The sequence below is a fragment of the Cylas formicarius genome, unplaced genomic scaffold, assembly GCF_029955315.1.
Source record: "Cylas formicarius isolate icCylForm1 unplaced genomic scaffold, icCylForm1.1 PGA_scaffold_12__32_contigs__length_19106922, whole genome shotgun sequence".
In the NCBI taxonomy this organism is placed as follows: domain Eukaryota; kingdom Metazoa; phylum Arthropoda; class Insecta; order Coleoptera; family Brentidae; genus Cylas; species Cylas formicarius.
This window is the reverse complement of record NW_026844225.1, coordinates 12,060,092-12,081,718: the sequence shown is the minus strand read 5'-3', so window position 1 is coordinate 12,081,718 and position 21,627 is coordinate 12,060,092. Positions and strand designations below refer to the sequence as shown.

Below are 21,627 nucleotides of genomic sequence, written 5' to 3'. Positions count from 1 at the left end.
GCGGAAAATACCGGTTGTTTTCGTGAACCGAGTGAAAGCTTTGGTTGATTAAGAAAGTGGCACATTGGCAGACGAGACGGGAATGCTTTATTTACCGTTTAGTTCGGTGAACAGTCGGTTATTATCAAGTTCACTTAATGAAGATGACACCAGACCGCAGTTTACGTGGTCTCGTGGCTCTAAGTGTCGCGCTTATAAACGGTTTCGGAATTTTGCATGGTAAGTATAATTTTATTACTCTATTTCGCACACAACTAAACGTCTATTAAAGCGATAAAATAAATTTACAAAGAACAAATTAAGCTAACGATGGGTTAAATGGCTTTGATTGCAGCTTTCTACAAAGAACAAATCTTATGCCTTTTTATTGCGGTCACAGAAAAAAATATGTACTATAAAAAAAGCGCAGGAGAAAAAATATAAACAAAATGGGAAACTCTCCCTTGAATTTTATTTTTTTTTTAAATACAAATGTTTTTTTCTTTCCACTGCATGAGAGTTTCTTCTGCATTTGTAATATTACCGACTTGACAAGTAATAATGAATAGAAACAAAGCCACCTAAGTAATATTTTGTTTTTATAAAAATGTATTTACTTATCTGGTTTTTTCCTTCTTGTGAGCTTATTTTTTAAGAAATTTTGAAAATTTGGTGTCATAATGTTGCACAAAAAGTACCGGTCTTAAAAAGTGTTTGTTCCTACTAGGATGCTATTTGAAAAAACTAGGTTAAAAGTTTCAATTACAATTTTCCCATGATCAGGTAACCCGGTAATAGTATATTATGCAACAAGTGTGGTAAATGGCATTTGAGTTGTTGCATACTATACTTTTTCTACGACCGTAAATTTTTGGGTATATTTTTGCCAAACAACACGAATACATTCACTGACATGGCCGTCAGAATTGACAAACGTCAAATTCAAGGTATTTGTGGTCAACTATGGTTTTATTGAGAAAGCAATGTAACCATCCGCCAAAGATGAGTCTGTATTTTCTACATACTTTTGGGTTTGGTGATTTTTGAAAAAAATGTTTAGATGATGTAAAACTTTTTCCAAAAAAAAATTGGATAGCATTTATATTTTTAATTAAGAATGGACGACTCTTACTGGCTATTCCTGTTAATGGGTTGGTTTCCATAAGCCAAAAGCGAAAAAAAGGCGGTTTGTTTATCAAAATGGCTAAACCAATTATAAAATAAAAAGGGCCGCTAACTGGAACATGACGTTACTCGCTCTAAAGCGGATTGATAAAAAAATTGCGAACTGAATAGTCGGAATATGTATTCTCTAACTAGTATCACAAGTGGATTCAAAAGAATTTCATCATCAAAGGGAATAAAACAAAACCCTGATACAAAATAGATCGGATTGGTGTGCGAAAACAGAATGAAACAGACATTTTTAATATACAAAAAGCGCATACATTAAAACCGACAAAAGGGGGCTTTTGTTTTATGTATTGTGTTTCATGTTCTCTAAAGTAAACAGAAAAGTTTATGCAGGAAATGCATCTTTTTGTAGAATAGTGCTTTATCGGCAGCGTAACAATATATATTACATTTGTGTATGTTTGGCAAGAGTTGAAAACCCAGGTTGTTCTGAAAATTGTGCTGTTAACGAGCTAAAAGATAAACACGCCTATAACGGGCTCGTTAGATAAAAGTATCTGTTGTAGAAACGGGATACAATCGAACATTTTATGCCACGACCACAATTTTCCGTCGCATAAAACCCCAAACTTTCGCCCGAATCGCGATAAAAAATTATTTTACATACCGCACGAAGAAAAAACTTCCAGACTTTATCGAAAAATCTAAGACGCAATATAATAACAGTTTCAGCGGAAAATGCGACAGAAGCGATTCAAAGCGTCTCTCCCCTGTCAACCCAAATTTTATCAACCACCACCCGAAAGCCGTTTCTACAGGGTTTCCGAGTCCCGTGTTCCTGTTCCGGGTGGGAATGCGGATGCTGCACAGGTTATATTTTGGATCGACTCAACCAAAAAGTATGCATGAATTTGACCCTCGATCTGGAAGAGTTTCATGTCAGCGCTGCCATAAATTTGAATGGGAAGCCCCTTTATAAGAATACGATATCAGGTTTGTAAATATGTTATTAGTATCACTTTGCGGGGTTTATTTTGCTCACCATTTGATTTTATATGGCTGATATTACCGGTGGATGATACTGACTAGAAGAAGTAAGAAACAACATTACTTTGTGGGGTTTATGTATTGGTCGAAGGGTTGTTTTTTTAATAATTTTCCTCACCATTTATTTTAACCCATACAACACAAACACGTACAGGGTGACCCATTTAATTGGGCCTATTCCTTATCTCGAAACCTACCGGGGAATTTTATCTTTGTAAACCATATCTTTCAAAGTGCCCTACAAAAAAAGTCCATCGAGGTCAAATATGGACCCTCGCTGGCCGGGAGATGCTTCCGTTTTGTTCAAACTACAGTGTCAAATTTTCGTTTAAAAAACGTACTTCGATGGTAAGGAGCGCCATCTTGCTGCCAAATTAAATTAGGATGATCTTTTTGGCGAATATTATTATGTACGAGGTGTGTTCAAAAAGTATCGCGAATTTTGAATTTTCGCGGGTTATGTATATTCGAATTTCGAATTTTTTGTGGCGTTATGTTGGTACTCATGTCTCTCATTTATGCCGACAAGATCGGCCATTTTGAATGTTCATTTAATTGTTGACAGCTGCTTTGCTTGCACGTGTTTTGGATCGTCTTCGATTTTTACCTATTCAAAAAAATTGATCAAAGAACCTGTATCAAATTTTGTGTGAAAAACGAAATTAAGTGCGCGGATGCATTCCGAATGTTGACTGTGGCATACGGAGAAGCTACCTTGGACCGAAGCAGCGTTTATCGGTGGTACAAAATGTTCTCAGAAGGCCGAGATGATGTGAACGACAAACAGCGTGCCGGACGCCCGAGCACTTCAACAACAGACGAAAAAATTAATGAAGTGGAGAAAATGGTATTGGCCAATCGTCGAATCACCGTTAGAGACGTTGCTGAGGACCTAAACATATCGATCGGCTCGTGCCATTCGATTTTTATCAATGATTTGGGCATGAGACGGGTCGCCGCGAAATTCGTACCAAAATTGCTCAATTGTGACCAAAAACAGCATCGCATGAACATTGCTAATGAAATGTTAAACTCCGTCCGCGACGACCCAAATTTGCTCCAGAGGGTCATAACTGGTGACGAATCGTGGAAACCAAAGCTCAATCATCTCAATGGAAGCTGCCGCAGGAACCAAGACCGAAAAAAGCGCGCCAAGTTCGGTCGAATGTGAAAGTTTTGCTGACAGTTTTCTTCGATTGCAGGGGCGTGGTGCATCATGAGTTCTTGCCACAGGGAAGAACGGTCAATAAGGAATATTACCTGCAAGTTATGCGCAATTTGCGCGAAGCAATCCGCCAGAAACGGCCGGATTTGTGGAAGAACAAAAATTGACTTTTGCACCACGATAACGCCCCTGCTCACACATCGTTGCTTGTGCGCGACTTTTTGGCCAAAAACAACACACTAATGATGCCGCAGCCACCGTATTCCCCAGATCTGGCCCCCTGTGACTTTTTCTTGTTTCCTAAACTGAAGAGGCCCATGAAAGGACGACGTTACGCTTCTCTTGACGAGATTAAGACGGCATCGAAGGAGGAACTGAAGAAGATAAAAAAAAAATGATTTTTTGAAGTGCTTCGAAGATTGGAAAAACCGTTGGCACAAGTGTATAATATCTCATGGGGATTACTTTGAAGGGGACAAAATAGATATTCATGAATAAATAAATAATTTTTGAAAAAACACAAAATTCGCGATACTTTTTGAGCACACCTCGTATAAGTGACCAAACTTCGTTTCTTAATAAGTTTAAATATTGTACGGATGTTAAATTATGTTGGTAAAATATGAGACCGAAAATTCTAGATCTCTAGATTGCGCACCATACTTTCACGGATCTTCGACCCTGCTTGTTTGCTTCAAAAACACATTTTTTTAATTGCTGAAATCCAATAATGCGTAATTTTTCTATTAAATAACACCGCAGTCGTTGTAAATATTAATTCATCGGTCCAAATTATATTTTGAAATATGTTATGATATATCTATCCATCATTATATTGAAAAATTGCTGCTTCTTGTAGCTTTTGTACTAATGTAAATTTAAATGGCTTATAACTCTTAATCTGAAACGGCATGGCGGTTGAAGGACTCTGGAATATTTTCACAATGCAAAAATATCTAGCTGTATATTTTCATCCAAAACCGTTCGGCTTCTACTTTGTTTCACTAAAACACTACCATTTGTTCGAAACTGCTAGTCTGCTGGTATATTTTGGCAAACATTTTTTTTCCTGGCAATCGATTATGGGGAGAGTTGGCTCTATATTTCTGAGAGCAAGAGCTGGACTTTGTTATTGGCGATCTAACATTCTAATAGGTCAACTTTTTTCTCCTTCGTATACATTATGCAAAATAGACTCAACAAAAATTCAACTTAATAAAAAAAAACAGTAATATTACCACAACATACAACTACTATTGTTTTCGAAGCTGCGATGAATTTTAATTTCGGATAAGATACGGCCATTTTCTGGCAAGTAAATAAGGTATTATTTTTTAATATCTGTATTCCTGTAATTATTAATTGGATAATGGACTTTTGTTTTTGGGGATATATTACAACATTGGTTTACAAAGACTAAATAAACAGTCGTGAAGAACATTAGCATAAAATTCAGGGTGTTATTAATGAGTTCCGAATCAAAAACTGATATTTAAAATAAGACAATCCTTCATTAAACGAATTACAAATGTATCGAAGTGCCTGGTGGCGACGCAGAACATCTACTTTAAGTTTGCGTTTTTTGTAATAATTATTAAATTAGCAATGGAAAACACAATGGGTTGTTTTTCTTTTGTTCTTAAAAGTCCTCTTTCTTTTTCAGTATTCAATCACTATTTTGTGAGTTCATTTAAAACTGATATTTTTAATAACATACTGATATACATAGGGTTACACAGTGAGTTAAAAATGTAAATATATTGAAAAAGGCTTAAAATAAACGGAATTTGTAAGAGAAATTACGGAACGAAAAATAAAAAGAAATAATACCTTTCACATAGCACATAACTGTTAAACTTATAACGCATGTAATGCATGCATGATTTAAATTGTCTACTGAACAAAAACCGATCAAATCCTATTTTAATTTTACAACAAATTGAGAACCAAAACCTACTTAAATTTTATAATATTGGAAACTAACTAAAAAGTATAATAACATATCTAGTAGTATGTTTCTCATTGAAATAAAAATATAATAATATTACCAGGCAGGCAATCATATTAACCAGAGAAAAAAAAGAAACAATTATTTGGTTATAGGTTTTTTGGTTATCCTTTTATATTATTATATTTATATTATATTAAATGCTCTATGTTGGTTATCGAAAATTTGCTTTTAAATAATTGTTGTATAACATTTGATTTGATATGCGTAAAATTACTAGGGAAAAAGAAAAAGTTATCTTAATGATATGAATATTTGTTCTAACCTTATTCATTTTGTATTCAACAGTATCAACGTTTTGGGTGTCGCAGCATTTTTTGATTGATTTGAACTATTTTTGAAGCCTTTTTGAGTATACCACATTTTTTATATTACCAATTTCTTCTAATATAAATAATTCAGCGGATATGCTCGGCTGTTTACAGTTTGCCAACCAATTCCCAAAAACCATCAACTTAACTTAAAGCCATGTAAAATTACGTGATACTCAACGCGATCTCCGAAACTCATTTTGTCCGAACTAAGATTTAAATCATCTCATCGGTAGTTTGTCAGACCACGTTAATAAATTGCAAATGTCGCAACCCAAATCGTAACGAAGGTGTGTCCAGAAACGGAATTAAATTAAGATTTAGAGCCCTAGAGTCGCTATTAAGGGTCGAGCTTTGACAATATTATTTGAAGAATGCTTTGATAAAATGCCATTTAATTCAAAGTTATCTTTGATCTTTAAACTCTCTCCTCTACGTCTATCCATCCCCTTTAAATTCTGTTTTCGCGTACATTTGTTATTCGATATTCGCGTCCGTAATTATTACACTTAACATGAGAAACAAGAGATATTTTTATTGACCATGCAGCGGCAGTCTATGACGCTTTTTATCGCGTAGAAATATGTTGAAATATAAACTTTGGGGATTATCATATCTCACGCACTAGGCAGCATCCTCCAGGCAGCTTGTATTTTATGGCTGTCATATTTCAGCGCAAAAATCAATACGGAGTAGATAAATCCGAATAATATACACGAATCTGGATATATTTGTATTTATATATTTGCGGTGGATTTATATAGCGTTTTTCTTTCAATTTTTTCATATTGATCGGGGAGACTTTAAATGACTACAAAATGAGTCGCAAAATGTAAAAGAAAAGCAGATAATTGTTATAGTAATAACATTCTAAGGAAACACTTGTTGATATTAAAAAATCCTTTCAATTAAAAATATTCTGATAGCCAATAATTTTATGCCTGTCATATTTCAGCTCTAAAATCAATACGGAGTAGATAAATCCGAATAATATACACGAATCTGGATATATTTGTATTTATTTATTTGAGGTGGATTTATATAGCGTTTTTCTTTCCATTTTTTCATATTGATCGAGGAGACTTTAAGTGAACACAAAATGGGTCGCAAAATGTAAAAGAAAAGCAGATAATTGTTATAGCAATAAAATTCTAAGGAAACACCTGTAGGCATTAAAAAATTGTGTCAATTAAAAATATTCTTATAGCCAATAATTTTATGGCTGTCATATTTCAGCGCAAAAATCAATACGGAGTAGCTGGATATATTTGTATTTATATATTTGCGGTGGATTTATATAACGTTTTTATTTCTATTTTTTCATATAGATCTAGGAGACTTTAAATGAACACAAAATGGGTCGTAAAATATAAAATAAAAGCAGATAATTGTTATAGTAATAACATTCTAAGGAAACACCTGTTGACACTAAAAAATTGTTTCAATTAAAAATATTCTTATAGCTCATAATTTGATGACTGTCATGTTTCAGCGCAAAAATCAATACGTAGTAGATAAATCCGAATAAAATACACGAATCTGGATATATTTGTATTTATATATTTGCGGTGGATTTATATAGCGTTTTTCTTTCCATTTTTTCATATTGATCGAGGAGATTTCAAATGAACGCAAAAAGGGTAGTAAAATGCAAAAGAAAAGCAGATAATTGTTATAGCAATAACATTCTAAGGAAACACCTGTTGAAATTAAAAAATTGTTTCAATTAAAAATATTCTTATAGCCAATAATTTTATGGCTGTCATATTTCAGCTCAAAAATCAATACGGAGTAGATAAATCCGAATAATATACACGAATCTGGAAATGTTTGTATTTTTGTTTGAGGCGGATTTATATAGCGTTTTTTTTCCATTTTTTCATATTGATTGAGGAGACTTTAAATAAACACACAATAACATTCTAAGGAAACAGCTGTTGACATTAAAATATCCTTTCAATTAAAAATATTCTCACAAATATTTCAGCTTACAAATCAATGCGGAGTAGATAAATCCGAATAATATACACGAATCCGGAATTATTTGTATTTATTTGCTTTTTCATTTTTTCATATTTATCGAGGAGACTTTAAATGAACACAAAACAGGTCGTAAAATGCAAAAGAAAAGTAGATAATTGTTATAATAATAACATTCTAAGGAAACACTTGTTGCCATTAAAAAATCCTGTCAATTAAAAATATTCTGTTTTTGTTTTCTACCAAGCAAATTTAAGACAAAATTTCGGTTTTCAATAGAAAGGATTCAATCAAAGTTGAGAGCAACAAAACGATACGAGTTTCGTTGGCGTCCAGAAAATATAAATATAAACAAAATTCCATATATCTCCGACACTGATATTGGAAATAATAATTGTTATACACATACATATAAACGAATCGCTCATTGTATATTTGTACATTTTATACCTCCCAAAACGACGTCATTGATTAGAATCCTTACTTTACTCCAAATCAATTGATCGTAATCTCTATAGGAGGAAGGGAGTTAGTAGCTGATTAATTATGTAATCGTCTTAGTGTGCTCAATGTTAAACAGGACATTGCTCAATTAACGCCGTTTTGGTTAGTTAGACGATATAATCACGGAAAATAGGTACCGATCTACATCAAGAGAGTTCGAAGGAATAAATAAAATTAGTGCCGACTGACTACCCGTTTGTTATCTTTGCTATTTATGTAGCTAATAACGACTGCCAACTGTTACCATTCGCAATCCGAGTTTCTCTCAAATATAAAAGAAAACAGTAAAAATTCAATTGAAGCTTCGATGTATATTTCTAAAATTCGAATCGATAGTGTAAATAGCGAAACGAGTAAAGAAAACTGAACGAAATTGCTTCAAAAAATCGCATTAAATGCTTAAATATTATTAAGTCTTTTGTGGAGCTTCATATTCGAGTTCGCAACAATCCTGTTTCACAGCCTGTTGAAATTTCACGAACGGATAAGTTTTTATTCATTTTATTTCCAACATTTTCGTCGTTTGGTTTCAAAAGGTTTACAAATGAACTGCTCATTAACTGCGTATAGGCTCTATAGTCGAGTACGACATAGATTTTTGTTAAGGGATGTGTAAAATTGGCTTAAAAACGGAAAATCAGAATTATGTATGCCATGGGATACCAAAACATTTTAGTCATATGATCTCTTTTGGGTCATATATGCCTTTTTTCGTAAAAATAATATGTAATACATACAAACATAACAAGGGTTTATTATGATGAAATAATTAAAGTGATATACAAAAAGATGTTCTTTTCAGTAGTCTGCCATCCATATGATTCTAGAAGTTTATGCTAGCATGAATAAAATAAATGTTGAACCTAATTCAGTCAGCAGATTTGGTTACTTTTTTGGCGACAAGGGAAAAATTTATCTACTAGGAACAATTTTTTAAAATGTTGTTGATGAGAATATCAGTAAAAAGAAACCAATAGCCCCGAATAATATTTGAGCTTTTATTATATTTTAATGTTTTCTTTTAAATCATTATAATATTTAAGTATATAGAGGAAAATTATTATTTAATTATTTCAGCCAAAAATAATAGACCTAATGACACTTACCGAAAATATTCAGTAAAAAATGTGCACTTGGATCCATTTTGCTTTTAATTGCCACCTCATATTTATATTGCTATCGATTTAACTTTGCTTGTAACGATTGGTTAATAAAGCCCTGTTATTATCATTATTATTACATTAATCGAAATTTCTCTCAAACAGTTTTATACAGAGTGCAAAAAATTGAATTTTATGTGAAATATTTTCCAAAAACGGTTTTTGACTTTAAGAAGCAGGGAAGCGGAAAGCGAAATAATTCCCAAAAGTGTGTCCACGTACGGCTAGTTGATAGTTTGATCAAAACATTCTGCACTGTTATATTAAGACCATGGCGAAGACGGAAGTTCAAATATGCCATTGTAGCCGTTTCATTTATTTTACTCTCCGGAACAGGAACTTTTAGTTTCATATGAATGCAGGTGCGCGACAGAGGGCACACATAAAATTTCCAAAGAAAAAGCTATGATAATGTCGGGAACTTTAAAAAGTCAAGGGGTAAACTTTAGGCATTAAATATGCTGCGGAAATTTCTCCAGACATCACGCCATTGTTATGTAAAAGAAAATTGAAAAGGCGGTTTTTTTTTCCACTGATACCGCTGAAGGGTTTTTGCCTTTACGTTTAGCTAGAAGATCTACAACAGTTAGTTAAGTTTTGTATCATATCTACGAGGAGGTTGTGTTAGATTTCAAGTACTTTGTTCAAAACAAATGAAAATGGTAACAGTCGTCGATTAGTTCAAATTTCCATTTCTTTCGTCTCACGCCGTTGGCTGGCCAACAAAATTGCGTAATAAATTAAAAGGTAACCTGCCACTGGAAATGCAATTATATTTTCGAAGAGCCATAGCGCACTTTTTTTAATTTCATCGCAGTATAAACGGATGCCTCCAACAGTGACAGTTGTTAAGGGCACTTGAACTTTACGTGTCACGCTAACAGAAGTATGGACGTGCAACTGTCAGTGTCTAAAAACGTCCAAATGATTTAAACCGATATAACACAAGGGGTCAAACGGAACAGGGAGTTGTGTGTGAAAAATACACGTACGTTGTTGCATTAAAATATTAACTCTGGAAAATTATTAACGTCCAAAAAGACTTAACACAAAAGCAACGCCTGGCTTTGATTAAAGCATGTGATTAAGTAGGAACGGGGGTTTAAGAACGAGTGATTTTCTTAATCCCAACGGACCTTTCCAAATAAAATTCCACGCCAAATTCGGAACAACCGCCCAAGGAATTAACTAACTTAATAAATTGCCATTACACCGGCGGAAACTAAACTAGTGGGGATGAAAATTTTATTACAAGACGATATCCAAAAATTCCTTTTTATTGTTATTGCCGGAAATTACATTTGCACGTGAAAAAAATTATATTGTTGACAAAAATAAATTCGAATATATCTTCAATTATTATATTACAATTAAAATGATTCTGTTTCTACACTGTTAAACTTGCGATGCACTCTCGTTTTGATATTTATTTCACTTACATTGTTAGCGGCTGATAACCCTATAAGCCCTACTTATATCTACAAAAAAAGCAAAAGCGCCTTAACAATACGAACAAAGTCACACAGAATAATGGATTTATTTTCTGAGGCTGTCTTCTTTTTATGTCTTTATGGAATGTCTGTTTCATTTTATTTGATTTTTGGATGGTATTGTATATAATACCAGAAACATAAGCAAGTGTGGAATTAATATAAAGAATTTTAGATAAGATTCGTGATTTTTCTCTTTTATTTGTTAAAATAATAATTAATTAGATCTAATACGAGTCATATTTCTTTTGTGAGAATGGAAAGGATATTGGTTAAAACATGTTGACCGACAGATAGGCATAACAAACTTTTTAATGTTACCCGTTTATTTGTTAAAATTAAGAAAAGTAGAAAATACAAATTACACAAAAAACTAAATATACTTCTTAAATGTATTGTTACTTTATTAATGCAAAAATTCCTTGTAAATCTGATTTTAAAATGAACCCTGCCAAATTTTACCTATCACATTAGCCAATCGGGTCATGTGTCCACTAGCCGCGCGATGCCGCTAAAAATCGGTCGGTGTGGTGGCAGCCATTTTTCTGTGTTATATAATTTTAGGTTTATAATGCTGTTAATAGAATATTAAAACTTAATACACCACGAATCATGTTTTTATTCTATATGAAAAAACCTTTTTAATAGCGATTCTGTGTTATACCAAAGAAGCTTCCAAAAGAAGTTAATGGATGTGGTTAGCAGCGTCGTGGAATTAACTGGTTAAGTTTTTTTTTGTGTCAATTGACCGAAATAATTTTATAAATTCAATTAAATTCCGGGAATTAGATGGAGTCGATATTTTTATTGGGATTCCTTGGGTATTCCTTGAACAGGGTTGTGAAAACTGTGTATTAAACTTTAATCAGTACTAACCTGTCTACTTACGAAAACGCCAATAAGGAATAAACGTAGTGATTAGGACCTAATAAGAAGGAAAATATATTAAATATATTAAAATATATTAAAATATATTTAATAATAATTAATATATTTAAATATTTTATATAAATATTGTCTTCATCAAAGCGAAGTTGTGAATATTAAGGATTTTAGCTTAGATTATCATGAGGATACGAGTGCCGAACTTTTTGAAAATTGGTTTCTTTTAATAAATATTCCCGATAACAGTGTCATTACCAGCCTCATCAAGTTCAAAAACTAAAATCCAGAAATATTTCTTACAAAATGATATTTATTTTGAATTCAGTTACAAAAATGCACAACTTGTGGAAGTCCTAAATTCATATGCAATTAAAAAACAATATGTATGCGATAATTGAATGTTTAACCCCATAGAATATTTGTGGAATCAAGTAAAACCGACGATCAGAGCAGAAAATGTTACTTCTACTTGTAACTCCCAGTATTATAAATTTGATAAAAAATGTAATTAATAACATTGACAATTGACAGCTGGAAAAAATCAGTACAGCAAAAAAACTCTTGCAATAGGTCATTTAAAATATTTTGATCGAATTTCACTAGTGAATTATGAAGTGGTCAATTGACCAGTCCCAACAACCGTGGTTAGCTACAACCCTGTTATGGAACGCTATAGCAACAGCATAAGTAAAATAGAATTTCTATTTTAATTATTTTGCTGTGAATTGATAAATTACTTAAGCTGTTGCTATTGCGTTTTCATTTCAAAACATAAAAATACCGGGGCAATATTCAATCAGAAATTGGTATTCTTATTGATTATAAAGGGTGATTCAATAAGGGTTTCCACATTAAAATAATAAAAAAAAACTCGAAAGAATATAAAAATATACAAACATTTTTATTTGCCATTTTAGATTAGTGTATTACAATTTGGTATGAAAGATGATGTCATTTTGCTCTGCTTTTTAGATCACATGATCGCGGCGGCCAATTGATATCGCCGTTACGTGAGATAATCCGACCAGGAAACTTGCCCCGCAGCAATTGCATCGTTTCTCTGGATGTGTGACAAGTGGCTCCATCCTGTTGGAACCACAAATCTTCAATGTCCATACCTTCCAACTGCTCTCAGAAAAAATCAGATATCATGTTTCGATAGCAAACACCATTAACCGTAACAGCGTTCTCCGCATTATACTCGAAAAAAAAAAGGGCCAATTATTCGTCCGCACCAAACAGTCACTTTTGGAGGATGCATTGCTTTTTGAACAATCTCTCTTGGATTTTCTAATCCCCAAAAGCATTGTGTTTGTTTACAAAGCCACCAACGTGAAAATGTGCCTCATCGCTATAAATGATTTTCGTTGAAAAATGAACCCCTTGTTCTCGTATCCATTCTGCAAACACGCGGCGCTGTTGATGATCTCGAGGCTTCAACTTCTGAGTTATTTGGACTTTATGTGGGTGTAGATGCAAGTCTTTTGTTAAAATTCGATGTGTGGTTGAATACGTAAGGCCCACTTGCTCCCATCGATGTGTTTGGATCTTCGGCTACACTTTCGCGAACAATGGCACTATTTTGATCTGACCGACCTGCACGAGCACGTTGAGGGACTTTGAGGTTAGTTGGTCGATTTTGAGCGCCGAAAAATTCACGTAGAGCCCGAAATGCACTTTTTCTTGATCGATCATTTTCATAATAGGCTTATTTTGTTTATGTTTTGAGGTTAGAAATCTCATATGATAATAAACAAATACAGTGGCGTTTCAAAAATATTTCAGATTGTAATGTGGAAACTCTTATTGAATCACCCGTTAGTAAAAAGACATAAAACATATCATGGCAGAACACAAAAGGTGCCTACGAATTATGTAAATGTACTCCATAGAAAATTGTAAAAACACATAACTTAAGTTTGAAGATGCAATTACATTGTTATAAAACCATGTTGCACTTTATAATTACATATTTATGTATTATCTTAGCCGTAAATTGTTACTTCGAAATTTTGCTATGAAATGGATATTAGTATAAAATACTTCAATTTTTATTTAAGAAAATTAACGAAACAGTGGCAACATTTTTTTTTATTTTTAAATGAGTATATACTGAAGATACTATTTATTACTGGTTAAAAAGAATTGTGGCATATAGTTATTTAAATTGTCAAAAAAAATTAAAAGCTGGCGTTTGCCGCGATAATGAGACTGCGAGGAAAACATTCTATACTTTCATTTTCGTTATTTTTCGATTTAAATTACTCGACGAAATGTATACATACATTTTTCGTATCGCAAACGTTATATTAAAACTGTTCGTTTCAATAATTCGTTTTATAAACCGCTTAACATTATCGCGCTTAATAAATTTTGATTGTTCGCCAGAATGAATTAATGTAAACGCGAATTATATTTTATTGTAATAATCTAAACAAAATAATGTTAAATGCATTTAATGTCGCAATTGAGCAGATGATTTTCCATACGAAATGGTTCGTTCACGGTTTTGTTTCCAACGTTTGGTCAAACGTAAGTTATTATTTTTTTACGATCCTAGTCGTAGATGCCGCTGAGAAAATTCGAGCAGCGTTTTCATATTTTTATGAATTTATTCATAGACGCACTGCGTAATGAATACGTTACATCCGGACTTTATGCATTCGTCTGTTGCTCGAAACTTCTTTACTATTCTGTATACAGTTGCAACTTATCCTCGGTTTGCATTTCCCAGGATTAACCGAACTAGTGCGCGGTCTTAAGCCCCCAAATTAGGATCGGGTTTGGCCGGATTCAAGTTTATCGCCGAAATGGCGATTTCTGGTTCATGAATTGATACAACATTAATATTTTAATCCTTAAAATGAATAGAAACAAAGCAAGGCGATGTTTACATTCGCGTTACGTGCTTCGTCGTTAGCGACGGTGTGGCACATCCCGTAAAACCCCCGGGGACCTATTCGAAAACCCCTCGAAATGGGGTATAAAAATTACTACTTTCGGTTTCTTCCCCCGCGACACCCTCAAACCGGAAGAAAGACATTTTACGATTTAATCGTTTTTAATTAAAACTTCTGAGTGATCTGAAGACACATAAAATGGGGTGGAATAAATTAAAACTCGACTTATTTACTTGGCGATAAAAAAAATGCAAGATAATTGTAACATTGTACAAGGTTTTTCAAAACAAAGTTTTGTTAGAAATAAAGGGTGGTTAAACCTTTGGTCAAAAGTAAACCATTAGGAAAATATTGCCCTAATACGGCGATAAAATTAAGTTGTTATGTTTTTAATTAAAATCGAAAAGAGTATTATAAAATAGTACATTATGCAACAAGTGCGGTAAACGGCATTTGACTCACAGATTTATTTGACACGAGCGGAGCGCAGCGGAACCTGTGTTTAATAAACGAGTGACTTAAAAAGTTCGCTGAACATGTTGCATATTATACTTTTTCTACTCCCGTCTGTAAAATGCCACTTTACCACGTCAGTTTCGTTTCCCACGGCTTCGGATTCGAACATTTCCGGGATTTTTCCATCCATGGGATGGTTTTGGAGATATTTTCCACGCTTTGAATTTTGACGTTTGTCGATTCTGACCGTCAGGTCAGGGAACGTATTTGTGATGTTTTGCGAAAATTTACCCGAACACTAACTGTCGTAGAAAAAGGATAATATGCAACACGTTTGGCAAACTTTTTAAGTCATTCGTTTATTAAACGCTCGCTCCGCTCGTGTCAAATAAACTCGTAAGTCAAATGTCGTTTACCGCACTTGTTGCATAATATACTATTTTCTACGACCGTTAGTTTTTGGGTACATTTCCGCAAAACAATACGAATACATTCACTGACATGACCGTCAGAATTGACAAACGTCAAAATTTATAGCGTGGGGGATATCTCCGAAAACATCCGATTGCTCCCAAATCCGTGCGGTAAAATCCCGGAAATGTTCGAAGTGGCTCGGATCCGTGGGAAACGAAACTGACGTCGTAAAGTGACGCTTGGCGCACGCTAGAACGGTGTGTAATTAGGTATTTTACAGACGGGAGTAGAAAAACACATTTTCTGCATATTTTTCACTTGTTTTGTTTTATAATGAAACTAAATTTAAGGAAAAACTTACGACATGAATAAAAAATTAATTGCAAGGTTTATTGAGACACTTTTTTCATGGAATTTAGCGTTTATAAATAAAAAATCATACCCTAAACGTCGAAAAAGAACATTATTTTATAGTCGTTGTAGGAAGAATGATATGGGCAACCTAACTCAAGCGCCAATTGTAAAAAAAGTGAAAGAATACGAAGAAAGCGCTATTATAACAGTAAATAATTCAATAAAATGTCATTGTATCAAAAAATAAGGACTTTATTTTTCCGCAATAGTTATCTCTCTAAAGGTTAAGTTTTAACCCAATATTTTTTGGTTAGTTATTTTTTGGAACACCCTGTGTAGAGCCCAATTTTTTTAAAATTAATACTGAAGATCGCCAAAAGACCTCGTACCCCCAAAAACAATAGGTTAAATGATTGTTTCTTAGAAAATTTAGTTTATTTGGATGTAATTCGAGAACAAGCATTTTTTTTATACCTGATATAAAAAAATCTCCCAAATTCATTAGAATTAGTACGTTTGAAGTACTTGGAGTATTTCCTCCAATAACAATTAACTGATTTTGTTTGCTCGCAGCGGTTGACTAACTTGGAAAATACTAATCATCCTAATCATCGTTTTCTCTTACCTGTTTTAATCTTTTTTTTTCTGACAATATGTGATCGATGGTTTTGCTTGAAAGATCTATGAGACCAATGGTAACTCATACTGAAATTCCTACAAAATTGTTGCAGATATAAACAAACGATTGTGATTGGTGAACTAATTGCTCCAATATTTTTTTTGCGATTAAATTTATTTTGGAATAAAATATTTTTGCATTGCGTATGCTGTCGAACTTCTTGCATGTTAAAATTGAGATTAGAATCGTCCCAACTGTATTAGAATTTAGAACAGGAAACATATTTTTTAAGAACCCACGACAATCGCTAACAAAGACTGAAAGGCAAATATAAAAAGTGATTAAAATTTCAAATAGGATGAAATTTTTATATTTCGTAATTAAATCAAAAACTGCGTTAAACATTGGAAGTAATGATTAATTTTAATTGTCTAAAGAACCTTAATTCTTATTAGCCCAATTAATAACTAACGAAAGTAAGTGCTAAAACTATCTTTACCCATAGAGGTTCAATTTTTGTGTTTAAGTTAATAGCTTATAATTTGTTTCAGGCTCTTCTCATTTTCCACTTTTTAATTTCCATGAGCCCAATATTGCTATGCACTGTATTAGCTACATAAACCATTATCCAAAATTTTTATCGAGATGGAACATTAAGATTAGTTTAGGTAACTTAGGCAATTAGATAAGTGATTGATCGCTGGCTAACAATCAAGTTAATCGTGTTAATTAAATTAAAGTCGATAGGGTGTTACTAATTTAACTTTCAATAGTTAGCCTATTTGTAAATGGGGTATGGCGTTTGCGTTTGACATCGCTCACTTGTTTGCTGCGCCCCCCTCCCCCACCCCCTAACAGGCGCCGCGAAAATTTACACAAAACGCTTTTGAATTTGCATTCGGCTTTGCTTGTGAAAATTGCGAGGGTACTTTTTTGAAACCGTAATTATAAAGTCAATCAAATTAACGAACGTTTGGCGTCGTTTTTTCTCGCACAAAATTTTCGAAAAGTGCAGCAAATCGACGTGAAATCGATAACTGCCGTAACCGGAAAACCTATCAAAAGGAACTTTCTCGTCTTTTTGAGGACATATTTTATTCTATGCTCGCAAAAATTTGTGAATTTAATTACACTACGAGTTATTTTTTAGTTATTTATAACAAATTCTAACTCAAGGGTTTTTAACTCTTTTTCTTTTATGGTACGATAATAACTTTACAAATTAAATTTCTTAAAAATGTACTAACTAATTATTTTGTAAATGTAACAAACAGCTGAAAAAGACTTTTTAGTTAACAAAAAATTCTACATCGCAATTACATTATTTATTTATTCTATTAATTTTTGAACGCGATAACGATGAGTAATGAAAGAAATTGATACAAATTATACTTTGTTTCTTAATGCGAAAGAGTTATACATTGTAAATTTTCAATGAGTGATCATTAAACATGGTCGAAAATTTTAGATAAATTGCAACGATAGTTTTAAAAAAAATCCTTATTCCAGTTTTGAATACCTACACACCTTGAATCACTCATTATTAGAGTCATGTAAATTTTTATACATTGCAGAGCTCAAAAATTTCGCCTTTTTTTGCATATCTTCAGAAGTAGTGTCAGTTTTTTAGTTTTCTCAACAACACCTTTAAATTTTGCATTTTTTTTCTAATTTAACCATCTTCGTATCTCTTATGGTCTCGATTATTCCTATGATAGACATCCTTATCTTGGACACACTGCACTATAACTTCACTAAATTTTAGTCATCATGTTCCAAGTAGTCAGATGAACTATAGTTGTCGGAGTCTAGAAAAATAAAAAAGGACTCTACAGGGTTTTCTAGCTTCCCATATTCTTTCTTTTAATTCAATGACATGTTCGAAGCACTTAAACCATTTTCCACAATCAACTCTCTTTTTTGCCTCTTGCCAGAATGTTTCAAAATACCTCATTTTAAAAGTAGTGTTATACCTTGCTAACAAACCATTTTACTTGAGCCCATACCAATTCTATGGGGTTTAATTCATAGTGATATTTTCGTACAAAGAGGTTTATTCAAACTTGCAATCTGTGGTAGCTCTTTTCGCAGCGTAGCTATCTGAATTTGCGTTTTCATAATTCAATTAATAATGTAGTGGTTTTTTTTCATGAAGAGGTGGGTATTTCTTGGATTTTATTGAATGGTAGCTGGCACTATTTATGACTGTAACAGACCTAGGAGAAATAAGATTTGCTGAAAGTAATGTTCAAAAACAACAACAAGATTACATGAGCGAAGTCTGGCCTTAAATCTACTCATACTTAACCCACATCTAAATACAATACTTTTTAAGTAAATGTAAGCATAAAATTATAACAAAAATATATGATGTACCTGCATCAAAGAAGAACCTTAATATAACGCATAAATTTACACTTGATTTTTATAATTTAGTTATTTCGCCAGGGAAGAAGTAAATGGCTTTTCAAATAAAAGATAATCACTATCACTTCAGTATCACTATCGCTATCATCGCCAGTTCTAATTATTATTTGTTCTATATTATTTGCAATATGGCAAGGTTTTGTATGTTCAAGCTTTGCAGAACCTCAATTAATTGTTTTTTGGTATAATCTTCGTGAAAATAAATGTCGTTACCATACATGTAGTTTTGGATTGTTGCTTTTGTGTGACATGAGGAAGGGGTTTTAGTCAACTGTCTACTGTGATAACTTGCATTGTCCATTACAATGACGCTATTAGGATGAATGTTTGGAACTAGTTTGTTTTTAAACCAACTTTCAAATAAATCAGCGGTGGTCATGGTCATCCAGACAAGAATCTTTAATATTTTTCGCAGACAGAAAAAGTCCATTTGGAATCCAACCATCTTTAGAGCCAGCATGCAAAATAGTTATTCCTTTACCTCTTTTTGATGGCGCGTTTGTTTTACACTTATCAGTTGAGTCAACCCAACCCTTTTCCGGGGTATCATAAGTGTCGAATCAGGTTTCATCCAAGTAAATAATTGGCCATTTCCGAAATCTAAAGGATTCCATTAAAACTTGCCTTTTGTCAATTTTTTTAAATCTAAAACACATGTGTTGAATTCACCTCCATAAGGTAGTTCTGCCACATTTAACACCGGTTTCATGTTTTTCAAGCCTCCTAATTAAGATATCTAATGTAGGAACGCTTTGTTCCTCGTTTAACTGGTAAATTTTACGCCCTATTATATCTTGATCACTTTCATCTACACTCGAGAAAATGTCAGCATCGCTTCTTTTTTTCCTCGCTGAAATGGGATTATTCACAATTTTCCATACAGTTGATGTTGGAATTTTCGTCAATGTGGCCGTTTCTTCTAACGATGCTTGCTTGCTGGCACCACGTTCAAATGAGAGTCAAATAAACATTGTTTATAACTTCCTTAGTCTCAATAGAATAGTGTTTTCTACATTTGGGCGGGAGCATCTTCTGAGATACACTAGACTCGCACATATTTTGCATAATTCGCACACGATTCAACACACGTTGTATTACACACGAAATAAGAATGATTACTATTAAACTTAAACAAGGTAGTATACCAAACCACAGAATATTAAACACATGTAGGTATAAAATTATTTTCTATTACGGACCACAATTTTACCTGAATTTAAATTCCGAAACTTTAATGACCACCTTTGGATAATCCGATTCAAAAGCAATTGATCACTTGATCCTAATAAAATCTTTAAAATGTAGTAGCACAAGCCTAAAACATAATATATTTACCTTCACATTTCAGACCGTAATAACGCAACCCGCCATTCAAATTAAATCGTTTGACAATAACGGTTTTATGCATTTCCGTTCGATGTAACGTTAAGTATTCAATTTTGCGTTTCCGTTTCAAATATTCAATTATGGCGACATCGTTAAATTCGCGTGTTTCGGATGACGGCCTGGCGAAATGATACACAAACTTCTTGCGAAAAGCTTTCCAGTTTGAAGGTTGCCCGATATTTTTTTCGTTTCAGGTAAAAATCCACCGCCGATGTGCATTCGTCTGCCCCGTTTCCGATTCATTAAGTTCTGTGTGCAATTCTCGAATATCTACATCGCCAATAGGAATATTCACCTGTGCATTGATGCCGAAGCAAACTGGGAAGACATCACTTTAGTCGAATGGTCCTTCGATTGTGTCAGAATGGGAGTCTCGGGGGTGGCGGTCGTGGCTCCGGAAGACGGGGGTGGCATTCCGGGCAACCCTCTCGACGCCATCGACCAGACTAATGAAGATTATGACGACAGTGCCCGAGAAAATCCGATCGCTTTAAACCGCGCCAAGTTTGGGGTTTCTAAGAAAATCATATTTCATCGTAGCCTGTACCGTATTCAAAATAAATCTCCGGACAGGAGCCTGATATCAATAAAACGCTTTAGGAACGGCGATTATTTCGTCGCCTATCTCGGGAAAGATTGATAAACGTTAGAACTTATTATTTGTTTTTCTAGTCATGGCAAAGTAAATTAATGATATCAACATTAAATTAGTTTTTATTGTAGTAATTAAATCAAGAGACTCATGTGAATTACGTGTCCATTTTTATTTTAGAAATATTTGGCATTGCTAGAGTTGGTACACCAAATACTAAACAACTTTTTTTAATCCAACTCTAATCCATATTTTAGAGAAATTAATCATTTAATATTATCGATTAAGAAAATCGGAATAAATAAAATTTAACATATAACTCTGCAAAAATTGCAGTAATTAACTATTCATAATAATCATGGAGTAACAAAAATTTTGATTAGAGAAATTTTAGAATGATAAAAACTTTATTTTGTTAACGCAATATTCTGAGTGTACAGGGTGTCCAGCGTAAGATGATGTATATGGGAATATCGGAAACTGAAAGCGATACGGCGTCGCTTAAATGCCAAAAAATAATTTAGATTTGTTTTATTTTAAATCGACAACCTTACAGGGTGAAAAAGGAAAATGTCCAATTTTGAAAAACCACAATATTTTCAGGTTATAGGAGATGCTTAAATTGCGTCAAGAAATTTAGGCCTGCTTATGTGGCATGCGGCCGAATTTCTACATTTAGCAAATCCTCTTTAAAAATTCTTTTCAACCAAGTGTTATGTTTGGTCAAGATAAATCCGGAAAAATAACAAAAATAAGATTTCGAGACAGTAGGCTTTGATATCGGCAAGTTTATTTTCGACCAAGTTGGTCATGCCA

General features: G+C 33.3%; 1 protein-coding gene across 1 annotated transcript; it reads left to right on the top strand.

The window, feature by feature from the left end:
- The first annotated feature begins 129 nt into the window (after positions 1-129).
- Positions 130-20,896, top strand: LOC132695676 (uncharacterized). Its single transcript, XM_060660082.1, has 3 exons — positions 130-219; positions 1,840-2,106; positions 20,414-20,896. The coding sequence occupies exons 1-3, from the start codon at positions 138-140 to the stop codon at positions 20,857-20,859; spliced, it is 795 nt and encodes a 264-aa protein (XP_060516065.1). The 5' UTR covers positions 130-137; the 3' UTR covers positions 20,860-20,896.
- The last annotated feature ends 731 nt before the right edge of the window (positions 20,897-21,627 follow it).